Here is a 14,385-nt window from a genome sequence, read left to right as displayed (position 1 = left end):
GGAGGGGAATCCATGAATGTTTTAAAAGTGTTTCAAGAATCACTTAACTTTAAAAACAAAGGAGAAAAATAACTTCACCTGAAACTACATGGTAATGAGACAATATCTAATTACCTGCACTGAATACTCCAGTCGGGCCAGTAGGCTAATGACCATCAATACTCTTTCACAAAGGGCCCTGGGATTCCTAATGGCTGTAAGTGGTCAGGGCTTCAGCTTTATGTTTCAGAGTCCGGTTGGTTTAATCTGTGTGTGTTCATGTGTGTACACGCCCTTGAGCACTGGGTTGAAATCAAAGCACTTTTAAGTGCACATGTATCCCATTTCTGGCTTGCTAGTAGCCCTTTAAATGTGCTGGGTTTAATCCAGGAAGCACTAGCATTCAAAAATCACACCAGTGAAGGGAAAAGAAAACACCCAAGTTTTATGTACTTGGATGGCATTTTTCTTTGAATATAAATGACTTAATCATAATCAGCCGTAGTGAGAGGTGGGTGATGAAAGTTCAGAAATCTTCTCTCACAGAAAGACTTTGAACCCACCTTTCTCATGTCCTTGGTGTGTATATTATGAGAGGGAAGAGGAATTGGCAAAAACCACAAGTCGCTGTGTAAGGGGTCTTGAGACTTCAGAGTATTCTGCAGTGAGAGATTTTTGCAGGGCTAATCCCATTTGATCTTTGAGTACAGATTAAAATACCCAAACCCACAGTGTTCCTTCCAGTGTTAGAGTGCTCTGATTTGAGGATTTGCTCCATATCTGGCTTGTATAGGAAATATTCCCCAAACTTCCTCCGAAATCAATTCTCACTTTTGTCATTTAATATATTAATAAATGTTCATTGTGTGCTTAGGCAAGATATATATATATATGGCAATGCAGGCTCTGTACAAACACTTCTCACTTGCATTGTACTCGAAGATGGGAGTTAGAAACCTAGTTACAGCATTTGCTTGTGGCAGTGAGGAAGGCCTGAGCTGAAGCCCTGTTGCTAGAGGGTTTGCCAAAGTGTTTTATGTCCAGTGTGAAGAAAGAGTCCATGGCCTCTCAGCTTGGAAGTAAGCTGTAATATGGGCATTAGAGAATAGATCTGGAAGATGGGCAGTACAGACTTAGGTCCCCTCAAGCCCAAGTTTTCCCACTGTCTTTCAGAGTGCTATTAACACTGACTGATTTTACTGCCACCTCCTTTTTCTGTGTTTTCCATGGGTGACAACCTAACGTGTATATGAATATCCCATAAATGAATATGGCAGAGTAACTCATCCAAAGACATCTATTTGGAGAATTAGGATGATGATTAGGTATGTGCCTGCCTACTACAGCAGGCACAGGCAATTAATTCCCAAAGTGCCCAGCATTTTGCTTACAGAAACCTGCCTCTCCAGGGGTAGGTAGCAGCTAAGTAGTGGCTTTTCTTTTCGACTGTAGCACGCAGAGGGAAAATCAGGCACAAGTGAGTTGTATTTTTTGGATCCTTCCACTGGTATTGTATGTTGAAATTATATGACACCATTTGCCAGTAATAAATCACTTTGCTGTCTGTTCTGTGATTACACAATTAAATATCCCTTGTCACGGATACACACGCAAGGATTTACTTAGGCTTGGTGGGAATTAGGGGTTTGATTTTTTGAACTTTACATTTCCTGAGTCCTGTGCAAACTAAATCTAGTTGTTTAACATTGCATTGAGAATAGATGCATGCAAGAAATAGTATATAGTTAGAAGCACATACCGTACTTCCAGTGTATTTTCTGTCTTGACTGTAATTTAGTTGTTCATTAAGAAAAAACAAAACCCTAAACATGTAGAGTAGGAATGGAGAACTAAATATTTTTCTGTTTCTAATCCTTAAAAAGGTGGTGAATTGCACAAGGATAATGATGCTTATCTCCTTTGCAAGATAGTTTGAGAAGAACAGAAAGAAATTGCTGGGTGGAGATGGGATGTAGCCTTACGTGTTTTCTACTGTCCCTGGAGCTGTGGCCATTCTCAATGAAATGCCGTCACCAGAAGATGGCAGCTCTGGCAGAGTACCCTTGGGCCACCCTGCCTGTGACCTGCATTAGATTACTTAAAACTGGCCGTCATCCGGAGAGGTGTCACTGGGACTGATGTCACCCGGCAGTGTGGCTGGAGCTCCTCTGTGCCGTGAGCTGAGGGACACTGAAACAGCTCTTGCAGCTGACCCGTCCTTGAGCAGCATGGTGTCTATTAGTTTTATTGCCACATTGATTGTTTGCAGTTCATTCTCACTGCTTTCTGCTGAAGTTTAATTCAGTTTGCATTTGGAAGGACAAGGGAGCAAATTTGTTGTTTTTATTAGAGACCAAACTGCACTGAAAGCTGGATGATGATCCATTGTTCGTGTTGTTACAAAGTCCTACTAAGCAGGGAAGAAAGCACAAAGGAGGGGGAAAGCACAGTTCAGATTTGCCAAACAGCCTGAGAATAATTAGAAGATTAGAAGTTTGGCACTCTTCACTGGCGAGTTGTGAATTAAATGCATCCCCCTTTTCTCTTTGCATTAGTGTAATGCGTCACTTCGGTTCTGGATTTCATGTCCTTCACACACCTCTCACTCCTCATTCAGTCAATATCCAGGTCTGTGTTTTAGGAGCAAGCATTTAATGTGGCATAAGAGACTTTCTAATCGCTGGTCTCTGACATGTGCTTATAAGTATCTGCAGTTCATTTATTGAGTGGAGATGAATCACCTCCAGTTTGCTTTTATGAATGTGAGTGGAACGTTTGCAAAGAGTGGTTTCTGTTATTTACACTGTGAAGTACTTGTAAGCAGCCAACTATAAAAGACCTGAGTGACATTTATGTTTAAGTTCTCTCTTTGCAGTCATAGTTGGAGGAAAGGATAAAATCCAGTGTGATGCTCTGAAATACACTGGGTGAAGTTCTAACTGCCGCTTTAGCTGCCACTGGTTTAACTCTCTGTATCCATGTTGTGTATGATGCTTGGAGGAGCATGAGTAAAAAAGACTACTTGACTGTCGCAGATGAGAAGACAATATTGGTGCCACTGAAGTCAATGGTATGCCTGCCATGAAGTTTTGCTAATCAAGATTTTCACCCTGAGGTTGCCAGCTATTTGCAGATGTGTGGGAATGCTTGATGGCTGTATTTTTTTCTGATTTCTCACTCTTCTCTAGTCTTTTCTGTCCCCTGCAGGGAACTTATTACACCCCTGTATAATAGGTACTAAAATCACAGTTACTAGTGCAAGAAAATATCTTTGAGATCATATCCCATCTGTCGGCAGAGGTCTGATATAATCTTCTGATAAAAATATACCAGACATTAAGCTGATACTGCAGCTGGATTCTCTTCTCTACCATAGTGGGATTTGATTTCAGACCTGAAGGGGAAGAGAATTTTTTCTGAGTGCAGCAATTCATACTTCTTCAGAACAATTCAAACCTGTTGAAAACCAGTGCTCCATGTCTGTACCAGCCTAAAATTCAGCTGGATGATACAATAGCTTATTGTTTGATGCAAGCACAGACCACTCAGGTAGCAAGAGATTTTTGTAATTTCTCCACTGAGGAATAAATGGGAGAAAGTTGTAGTTTATTTTCATATACATATTATGGCTTATAATGTAATATTTGTAGCCTGTTGTACTATAAATATAACATGCTATAAATATTATAAATATTTATAAACATGTAAACCCCCAAATTATTTTAGTTTTCAGTTGTGGGAAGAGCAACCTCCAGATTTACTGTTTTATCTTTTTTCTTTTAAAAACATGTTATGATAGAGAAAAATCAGAAAGCAGCAAGATGCTGAACTGCAGAAGTGTTAGGGAAGCTGATATTATTTTTCATTGATGATCTCAAATGCTTGTGCTCAGTTTTGGCAGACTTAGGGTGTGCCCAAGGATGTTCAGCAAATAAATTATGATCTATGTTGATACAAGGAAACATCAAGCAATTCAATGCACCATGATGTCATACTTTAGATGGAGGAAGCACTGTGAGAACTGTCTGTTCACAAAAAACCCAATATTCCAGCTGCAATGATAACTTCTTTGAGGTGTTAACTTCATGTGACATTCAGTGGGGTGGCTTAAGAGTATATGTGTCAGTTAGGGGCATTACCATGAGCGATAGTACAGGGAACATAACACTCATACCTGTGGAGCACTAATATCCACTGTTTCTATTTCCTCCTAAGCATCAAAGACTGGATTTTATGTGCTTCTGGCTTCCTGTAGGATCAAAAGGGAGTTTTCTTTATTTGCTTGATCAGAGGCAAAGCAGGCTGTTTTCTGTGAAGAATTTCTCATGTTGTCTGTGTCACTGACAGCCGTTAATGGAAATGTCACGATCAAGTGGAAATCAGCTGTAACTGATCTTGGTCACTACGTTACTTTGATGAAATAATGAAAATAATCAGTAAGGGCCAAAAGCCAGGTAAGATGAGCACCTGCATTTCCTCTTGACTTGAGGTTGGTGAGGATTTGTTTAAAAATTGCACTATAACAGGGAGAGAAGATGGAATGTGCCCTAAAAACCACTGCCTCCGAGGTTAGCAGAAATTTTGGATTTTGGAGACAGCGGATCAGAGTACTGAGTCCTCCGTTTCAGCCCCAGTTTGTGACCTGCCAAGTACCCACAGGCTCTGGTGAAGTCAGCCACACATTTCCTGAAAAACTGACTGGCTGCAGGATTGGGTCCTGTGTTATCATTCCATTCTAGAGGGGATTTGCTAATGTAGTCAGTCCAGTAAGCTCAGTTTCGACACTAAACTAAGCCAGCTGTTTGCAATTAGCACACATAAAAAGAACAATAACAAAAATGCAGCCTGCCCTTCCAGCTCTACACATACTCAGCACAAAGAGCTCACCGAGTTCTGGTGATTTTCCCTCCCTGTGCTCTAACTCGAACATCCAAAACAATTGATCTCACAGAAGACCAAACAAAAAAAAATGTTTATCGTTCCCCAAATGTTTCTGATGGGCAGCAGCGACTGGTTGATGGATGATAAATGTTGCTCTGGGTGCATGTGCAGGCAGGGCTCTGCTGCTGCGGAGCTGATCTAAGCACAAAGTTAGAGGGAGGTGAGGGCCAGGCGATGGCTGTTGTTGCACTGGGGCAGGATGAGGTAGAGAGCTGGTTTCATACCAGGACTGGGATCCAGGGCAGCTGGTCCACCCTCCCATTGGGAACAGTGAACAAGGAGCTTGTAAAATACACAGACCAAATGGAAATGACCCCTATTGACTGAAACCAGCTGCATGTCAGACTTCTCACTGTCTCTCTTGATTTGCTATCTCAAATAAATGGTTGTGGTAGAAGGGGCTATGGAAAGAAAACAAAATAATTTATTCTCCTTGAAGTCGCGCCATACTAATAAGCCACAGTTTTTACAGCTGAAAAAAAAATGTTTATTCACAGATTAAGTTTTTCCCTCTTTTTTTTTTTTTTGGCTTTGAAAGACTGCAGTTTAGAATAAGACATGCTGTAGTTCAGTTTCAGAGGTCTTTGACGAATATAGCATTGGTAGATTTCGTTAGGTATTCATCACAGAAAACCACTGGCTAATGAGAGCAGGGTTATTTTCATCTTGATTCAGAAAAGAAAATTACGAGAGCTTTTGTTGGTGCTTTGGCTTAGATCTACGTGGTGGCTCAGCCCTATGAAAAAGGTCTTAGCAAGTTTTGAAGAATGATGTTTCTGTGGCTTAGGAAGGAGCCCTTCTTCTAGCTGGTATCTGTCACATTCTGCCTTTGACACTCTTTTCTAGGACCCTGGTGATTTCAGTCGTCCAAGGGTAGGATGACACCAGCAAGGTGTCTGTATGCCAGTACAGCTCACAGCTTTGGGATGACCCTGTAATCATGCTGAAAGAGAACAGTTTTTTCTCTGTATTTCAGCTATAGCCTTAGTAAACAAGGGATCTATTGTGTAGCCCAAAATGTGGCAACCCTTCCCACTGCCCTTTGGTGGTGTTCAGGAAAAGGCAAATGGATCCCATTGATACTAAGAAGAGTTTTGCCCTGGTCAGGACTCCAGGGCCCAATCCACTGACAGTACAAAACATGAGTACAAAACAGGAAGAGGGATTTGCATGCGATAACAACACTGCAGATGTTTGAACTTTCCAGCAAAGAAAGAGGATCAGGTTGAGGCCAGCCTCGTTGTTTTTCTGTCATTCTGATGAAAGAACAGGTTGGATGCTAGTACAACTGTAGAATATATTTGAGACTCAATTTGAAAAACACGTCAATGCAATATATTTAACAATTAGTCTTTTAAATAATAACTGTACTAAAACCAAAAGAGGAACTCATCTTTCTCTTAATCAAACTTTCCTTTTCAAAAGTTGCAAGAAGCTTGATGGGGTTAATACTACTGAGATGGCCAAAGAGAAAAGGATAAGAGCCAGTTATTTTTCTCAGCAGCACAGTAGGAAATGTGTAACTATTAAATTTCAGTTCAGATGTTTATATTTTTACATATTTACAGTGGAAAACTAGATTAGAGCCCAAGAATATGTTTTTTCTCAAACTGAAATAAGATGCTTTTTATCAAGGGAACAGCCAGAAAAAAACCATAAATAAATCTCAAAACACAGGACAAGGTGCCATTTCTACACAGCAGAAATCTTACTCTGATTGCTCAGATCATCGTGTATGAATATTGAATTTTCTGCCTTGTTCTGTTCCAGAGACTGAAGGCAGCGCTGACTCATCATCCTGCCACCATGTCGAACGGCAATATGAACACCATGGGCCACATGATGGAAATGATGAGCTCGCGGCAGGACCAGACACCACACCATCATATGCACTCACACCCTCATCAGCACCAGACACTCCCACCTCATCACTCATATCCGCATCAGCACCAGCATCCAGCGCACCATTCTCATCCTCAACCTCATCACCAGCAGAATCATCCTCACCACCACTCTCACTCACATCTTCACACACACCCAGCACATCACCAGACCTCGCCACACCCCCCACTGCACTCAGGCGGACAAGCACAGGTAGACCTTCATGCCATGCTGCATTGCTGAGTTTTGCTGTTACATGTAGTTAAAGCCTGATCCCTCTGTTGTTTCTTCTTGCATGCATATGTTGTTAGGTACAAGCCCCCAGGGCAACTCATAAATGTCTGCTACAGGTGGTGGGGGAGCACAGACTTCATTCAGAAAACGGGGTGAAGCAACAACTAGTTTTGCTGCTTAATTTGCTAAACATTTTTAATACCTTACTTTATAAGGTGCTCCAAGGTTTTTCAGTGCTCTGATCTCTGCAAATTGCCACATATCCTTTTATGGATGAGGTTTATTACGGACATTAGCATATTATATATGTTGCTTAACATGCTTGAACCTGAACTTCTCAGGCCAAGAATTAAAGAGCTGTATGTGTCTGTCCTACCTGCAGAAATATATAGCACAGTCTTTAGCGAAGTAAAATCGCACTCGTGTGTGTGTGTGTGTGTTCATGTGCTCATGATTGGAGATATGAGAGGTAATTCTAAGGAGAGATATGCTGGCTTAAAGGAAAAAAAAAAGATCCAGATCCCGTGAAGGAGACAGCAGCAGAGCATAAGAGAAAGCCAAGATTAGCTGAGAGTACGGGCAATAGTTGGTGACAGGAGAAAAAGATGGTGAAGCCAGTCCAAGGAGAGAGATTTAAACCAGGAAAGCAACTTTGAATTAACCCAATGAGAACTCAGTGAAAGTCTCCAGAATGAAACAGAGGTCTCAGATTTTTGGACGAGGTATATTTGCTTCAGCTAGTTGGATAATTCAATATCTGAACTGAATGTTTCTTGAACTAATGAACTAGTGAGCACAGACTTTAGCAGAGTAATTTTGAAGAGAAATTCTATTCATGTCTTAAGCATCACCTTCTGCATCAGGATTGCACAAGAAAAATAAAATAAAGGTCGGGGAGGGGGGGCAGTGATTGCCAGGTCTGGGAAGTAAATTGAGGGAGGACAAGCAGGCAGTGCATAGAATGAGAACAAAGAGGGATGCCAGCCACCAGAAGTTCAATCTGTGAAGTATTGTGTTGCTTGAGAATACATTTCAGACAAGCTCTTAGAAAACATTAAAGAAAATTAGAAGATTTGGCTGACATCCCAGTGTCCCACAACATTAACTATTTACTAACATCTAGCTTTATTATTGCAGAGGCTGCAAGCACATGGGATTTCCCTAAAGCATTTGCTAATGTAAAATGAATTGTCAGCTTTAGAGAAACAGCCTAAATAACAGAGCAGCAGACTCCCCTGCGAGGAGATGTCCAGAGCTTTCCTAAGTTTACATCAGTTTTTACTTTGTGAATTCAATTATTTTCCCATCTGTTAATGAGTTATTTTCCTTGGAGTTGTTTAAAAACTCCAGTAAAAAGACATTATCTCATAATAGAGAAACCAAAAGTAACCTGATGGCTGTCTTGGAGATCCATGAGATAGTAAGGATAAAGTTGTGCTTAGCAGTCTGAGGACTCCAGTCCTCAGAGGACTCCAAGGATGAGATGGAAGAAGTCACTTAACTTCTCTGAGACTTTTAAAACAAGGGTGATAGGGAATAACACCTCACCAAGGGGTTGGGAGGATAAACAGTGCATGTGAGGGAGTGGTATGGAGCACTGCTATAAAATATCCATACTACCACTTTTAACAGGTCAGGAGAAAACAGCTATCAGAGAAAACAAACCTCTCAGTTTTAAGGATAAGCTCAACAAGCCAGTGGCCCTCCTCTGGACCTGCTCAAGCAGGTCCGTGTCTTTCTTACACTCATTCCAGTTAAGACAGCCAAGACTTCTTGTGCTTTGTATTTCCTACTAGCTAGGCAGCCCAAAAGACTCACAGACAGGCAAGAAGCGATTTGGGCACCAAGGTAGGTGGGCTGAGTGCCAGCCACGAAGCTATGCCAGATTCACCTTGCGCCTCAGTACCACACAGTCTCTGGAGTTGGGCCCATCTAATCAGATGAGCTTTGCCATGCACCGTGTGTCACTGGAGGCAACAGGCCCCATCAGGGATCGCCTTGTCCATAGCTGTGTCACCAAGAGCATGGGAATGGAGGGTGGTGGAGCAGGAATCCTGAAGTCAGCGGCTTCCCAGGGCAGCAGACCTTTTGCAGCATCTCTGCTCCCATGGTGTGAAGGCAATAGTGGTTTCTGAACAGATGCGTTAGTGGGGAGAGAAGAAGGGTTTGCTGAGTAATAACCACATAGTTATTACTTTCTAAGCTCATCCATAGTCCCTGTGGTAATGGCCACTTCGGATGTCACATTGTTCCAGGAGATGTTAATTTTATGGTGCATTTTACTAATTATTACCCTCCTTATTCTTCTGAGCCAAACTCTTCTATTTCAAACAACCTACCAAATGACAGCACTGTCCATGCTGCTCTAAGCTGAGTGCTTTCATGCCGAGATTGTTGTTACTCTGCACCACACCCTTCTCTAACGTCAGGATTCATTTCATGCTTTCAGCTACCATTTCGACAGACAGAGAGGCCCAATGAATTACGCTGTCCTAGAATGAGTGAATGGGTATTATTTTTGCGGTAGGTTGCAAAGAACAGAGAGAAATATGGATTGAGCACAGAAGTAGAGATCACCTTCTGACAGGTATCCTTCTGACAAAGTGGGGTGTTTTATCGAGTCATAGCTATGTTGCAACTCCTACAAAAATGATGCTATTATTCTTAGGTTAGTCCCATGAAGGTTTCTTCATATCAAACTTGCCAGAGTGATAGCTTGAGCAGAGTAGGATTTGGATGTTGTTTCATTCTCTTAGCTGTGCTATGCTGGTCTTCATTATGGATACATGATTACCATCCTCTAAAAAAAGAAAATTAACCTCAATTTTAATATACGTTCATTCTCTTGCTTATGTCCCTAGGCAGGGCAGCAAAATCCAGCTAAAGAATGATGCTTAGACAGTTACTAAGATATAGCCTAACAGATTTCAGGGTTAAGAGTTACCTGGTAAGAGTCAGTTAATTATCCCACATTATTAGTGACGTAATGACAACCTTTATAATTACTATCTGCCAGAGATGGAGAGAAGATTTTGTTGTTCTGAAGATACGCTCTGGCTGCCGAAAGACTGACTGGTACATTCTGAAAACAAAATGACTCACTAGTTATTCGGGAGAAAATGACCGTATGAGGGGGGAAAAAAAGAATTGTATAGTTACCTTTTTCTGTCTGTGTAGCAGACCCCACCAAGAGAGTTAAGAAATAAGAATTTTTAAAGCTAAGTGAAAAAGGAGAGAAAAGCTAAATGAAAAAGGAAACCTTTTGGTGTCTGGAAACATAAGTAACAGATCTCCGTAGTCTGGAAAGGTGTTGGGTGTGAGAAAATGGAAGGCCTTTGATAAGATGTTGACATTAAAAGGCATCTCTGAGACCTCTGCACTCAGACATATTGCTGAGGAGGCAGTGTGCCCGGCCCCAGTGGACAGGGAGCAGCTGGTACCCCTCAGCAGCGATAGCCCAGTGGCAGCCTGGGGATGCTGGCAGGGATGGGGGCTGCAGCCGGCGGTCCTGTGTGGTGCTGGCTGGTGGTCCTGCGTGGTGCTGGCCAGTGGTCCTGGCAGCGCTGGCAGCTGCAGCCAGTGCACCTGCCGTAGCTCTGGGACTCCAACCTGTCATGTTGTCAGAGGGTTGGAGATTTTACCATTAAACATACGGAGTTAATACAAGCTGAAATTTTAAAAATCAGTCAGAAAGTGTGGGGTGGCTTATTTATTTTTAGAAGGTTATTTTTTAAAAACATTTTTTCTGCTCCTGCAAGAGATATTTCCTGACTGTGCAACGTAAAGGTAGGAATAAATTCAACTTCATGCAAAAAGGGTTAATAGATGCACAGAATAATTACACATAAAATTGCAATTTTAATTGACACAAATCAGCTGGGGGAGGGAGCAAACTCTTCTTTGCAGTTTGTGGTGAGATTCTAGACAGAAAAGTGACCTCGCAAGACGATAGTATCATTTTAATTGAGACAGACAGAGGTGTTAGGCAAACACACGTTAATTGCTACAATTGAAATGCAGGTCTCAGTCTGACAAAGCGCTGAGTACATCCACTCCCTGGAGTCAAAAGGAAGCACCTTGGAGGTTTGGGTCTTTGCCAGAACAAGAGGGTTAATTTTGAGTCAACATTTTGGGTTTCCAGACTGTTCCAGACTGTGCTGGAGCAGCAACAGCTATGTGAGCAGCGGCAGCAGCTTCAGCTGGGCACAAGCAATGGGACCTGTGGGTCAGGCTTCCAAGACCCAAGCACAGTCCAGCCCCGTGGCCTGGGTGCCGTAGAGAGGCAGGAAGGCGGTCCAAAAGCTGGCTATTCCCAGGCCGCTGAACGCTAAGTCTGAAGCTGGTTCCTGACAGGGATTTAGCTGTTCACCAATGAGTCAGAGCACAGATTACACGGGGCTGCCCCCACCACACGCCTTTTCTGTAATGGCATGCGCCAGTTACTCTCAGGAACAGGGTCAATACTCTCCTGCACTTGAAAAAGGCATAAAGATGTATTTTCCCATAGTTTCATACCAGCAAGGCTGGATGTGGTGTGCCTCTACTGTCAAGGTCAGGCTGCTGAATAAAAAGGAGTATAGTATCCACAGGGGTCAAATGGAAATGCCTGATAAGGGGAGTACGCCTACCTCACACAGTGCAAAATGCAAGCTTGACTTCAGGTACCTAAACCCTTTCTTTTGCCACTAGCTGAAGGTCACCAAGGTCTGCTGGCCTTGCAGCCCGTGGTGTCCCACCTCCACACAGCTGCAGCTCCTGTCTCCAGGTGTGGTAAAGCATGAGGTGGAAATTGGGAGAGCCTGTGAAACAGGAATATCTTAAAATTTTTGAGGCAATTGGAAGAAAAAAAAGGAGAGAGACAGAAATAAGGCCACTGCAGTCCTCTGCTTTGATTAAAATAGCTGCTGAGAGAAACTTGAATTTCAGGTTTGAAATAGGTGGTGGCAGAGAAAATACCTAAGTGAATGTTTTTAATAACTAACTGTAAGGGGGAAAATATTTTCCCTACTAATATTCAGAGGATTGTTTAAAAAAAAAAATCTCCCCTTTGATCATAGTAAAGATTTGCCAGCTGCTAATTTCAGTGGCATCTGGTGCAGCCTTTTGACTAGTGCCTGTTGCAGACCTTGCCAGGGGAAGGAGGAGTGTCTGAGATTTCCCTTCCCATTTCAGCATCCCCCACTGTAACTTTCCCCCCTCACCCCCCCTTGCCAAACCTCTTCTTCCCCACCAGGTTTCGCCAGCAGCACAGCAGATGCAGCCCACACAGACGATACAGCCACCGCAGCCAACTGGAGGTCGCCGGAGAAGGGTGGTGGATGAAGACCCGGATGAGAGGAGGCGGAAATTTCTGGAAAGGAACCGAGCCGCCGCCACGCGCTGCAGACAGAAGAGGAAGGTCTGGGTGATGTCACTGGAAAAGAAAGCAGAAGAGCTCACCCAGACAAACATGCAGCTTCAGGTGCGAGCCACTGTCTGTGCCCCCGAGGACACAGAGGGCCTCTTTGTGCTCAGAGGGGATGGCAGTGCCAGCAGACCCTCACTGCCTTCAGGGCTACCCCTGCACAGACGGCTCCTAGCAGGAGCAGGGCATAATCAAAGTTGATTAATCAAGATGTGTGTGCTTCAATTACAGAAATAATTACATTTTGGTGGGATAAGCCAGGAAAAAGCTCTCTTGGGATTTAGAAGCCTTGCTAGATGGAGTTGTATTTATTTTCTTTTCTTGTCACTGCTTTTTCTGGGGATTTTTTTGGAAGTACCATTAACTCGGCTGTGAAAGTCTTCTTCAGAGCAGGGCATGTAGCTAAACCCTTGTTCAAAGCCAGTGAGATAGCCTACACAGATCAGTCTGCCGGTAAGGAAAATCGAACAGGTAGATGAAAATATCCTGGATGTGGTAATAAAAGCCTTTCTTGCAGTGCTGCCCTTCTCTTGGTGGGCACAGTATTTCTGCCAAGAGCAGGAAGCCCATTCACATTACGGCACTCCCCCAAAACATATTCCTCCAAAACTCAGAGGTGTGAGCAGCACCCAGGTGCCAGCCGTAGCAGAGGTGTAGGTGACATGCTGTAGATGACAGCAGCCCTGCCATTGTGCTCCCAAGTGTGGCAGACTGCTGTTTGCCCCCACGGATCTGGCCCACCCTGTCCTGATGCAGAGAGGCAGAATATTTCCCGAGTAGAGTAAAACATTGCCTCAAGTATCTCCGGTGCTGTGAAGTTAGTTCATTTGTCAGTTTTGTCACCAAATCTGGAAGCCGAATTGCCTTCAGAAGAAATTATGAAATAATGTCACACACAAATGTTAACATAAGCCCAGCACACAAGCACCGAGTGCAATTTTTGCTCAGTTCTTCCAAAGTTGTGAAGCAGTTTCTGTGTTCTGGGATTTAAACTTTGCAGAAGAGCCTGGTTTAAGCAAGCACCCTCTCTTTCTTTTCTAGAACGAGGTTTCCATGCTGAAAAATGAGGTAGCACAGCTGAAACAGTTATTGTTAACACATAAAGACTGTCCGATAACAGCTATGCAGAAAGAATCGCAAGGATATCTAAGTAAGTAGCTGGTATGCTTGCACTGTCTTCACACTCCTCACAGCAAAGCGAAGTTTCCAATGCTTTACTCAAGAGCCTCTCTTCAGTCATATGATCACTTGTCTTCCTGTCTTCTCAAACATCATCCGATCCATCCAATCTCCTGCCCTTACTTATCCAGCCCCACTCAAAACCAAAAAAAGCCCTGGTTTGCATGCAACACAGCAGAGCTAGCCTTCCCCACCCCTCCCTTCTGCAAGGAGACCTACATGGATGGATACTTGCTCCCCTGTGGAGGATGCAGCTTGGACTCGAAGCTCCAAACCTGCAAGAGTCCTCCTGGACACAGCGCTGCCAGCCCCTTAAAATAACTCTCAAAAGAAAAGTTAGAAAGGAAAACATTAGTAGTCCCCTCCAGCAAAAATGGTACTGTGCTGTGACAGTGGCTCAGACCAGGCATGGCACAGGTTTTCAAGGTTTGTTAACTCTTTTTTAACTCTTTCTCTTTTTTTCCAAAAATTCTTATCTAATGGATACATTGAATCAATTCTGTCTAGTTGATGCATTTCACAAGTGTGTTAATTTAGGGACAAATCCTTTGCTTGGCTCTAGAAAGGCTCAGAAGAGCCTCAGGGTTAATATTTGCTAGATTGCAGCAGTCTCCTAAAATAGAGCCCATTTCTGTCTCCTCTGCATTACTATGCATCTGGCTCTTTAACAGTACTCAAAGAAAGAACCATAATTTTATTACATGCCTATCAACTGTTGCTTGAATTAGATTTTCTGTACTGCAGTTCATGCACTCTAATTTTGATTC

At 43.0% G+C, this 14,385-nt stretch overlaps 1 protein-coding gene across 1 annotated transcript in view; it reads left to right on the top strand.

Annotated features, from left to right (window-relative positions):
* The first annotated feature begins 5,094 nt into the window (after positions 1-5,094).
* The window catches only part of CREB5 (cAMP responsive element binding protein 5), a 10,574-nt gene continuing 1,283 nt past the window's right edge, over positions 5,095-14,385 (top strand). The window contains exons 1-4 of the mRNA XM_010139531.1: positions 5,095-5,124; positions 6,691-7,014; positions 12,269-12,496; positions 13,481-13,589. Coding sequence (XP_010137833.1) covers positions 5,095-5,124; positions 6,691-7,014; positions 12,269-12,496; positions 13,481-13,589 — 691 coding nt within the window. The remainder of the gene's footprint in view (positions 5,125-6,690; positions 7,015-12,268; positions 12,497-13,480; positions 13,590-14,385) is intronic.

This window comes from Buceros rhinoceros, unplaced genomic scaffold (assembly GCF_000710305.1).
Source record: "Buceros rhinoceros silvestris isolate BGI_N320 unplaced genomic scaffold, ASM71030v1 scaffold39267, whole genome shotgun sequence".
Taxonomy (NCBI): Eukaryota; Metazoa; Chordata; class Aves; order Bucerotiformes; family Bucerotidae; genus Buceros; species Buceros rhinoceros.
This window is presented reverse-complemented; position numbering and strand designations above follow the sequence as displayed.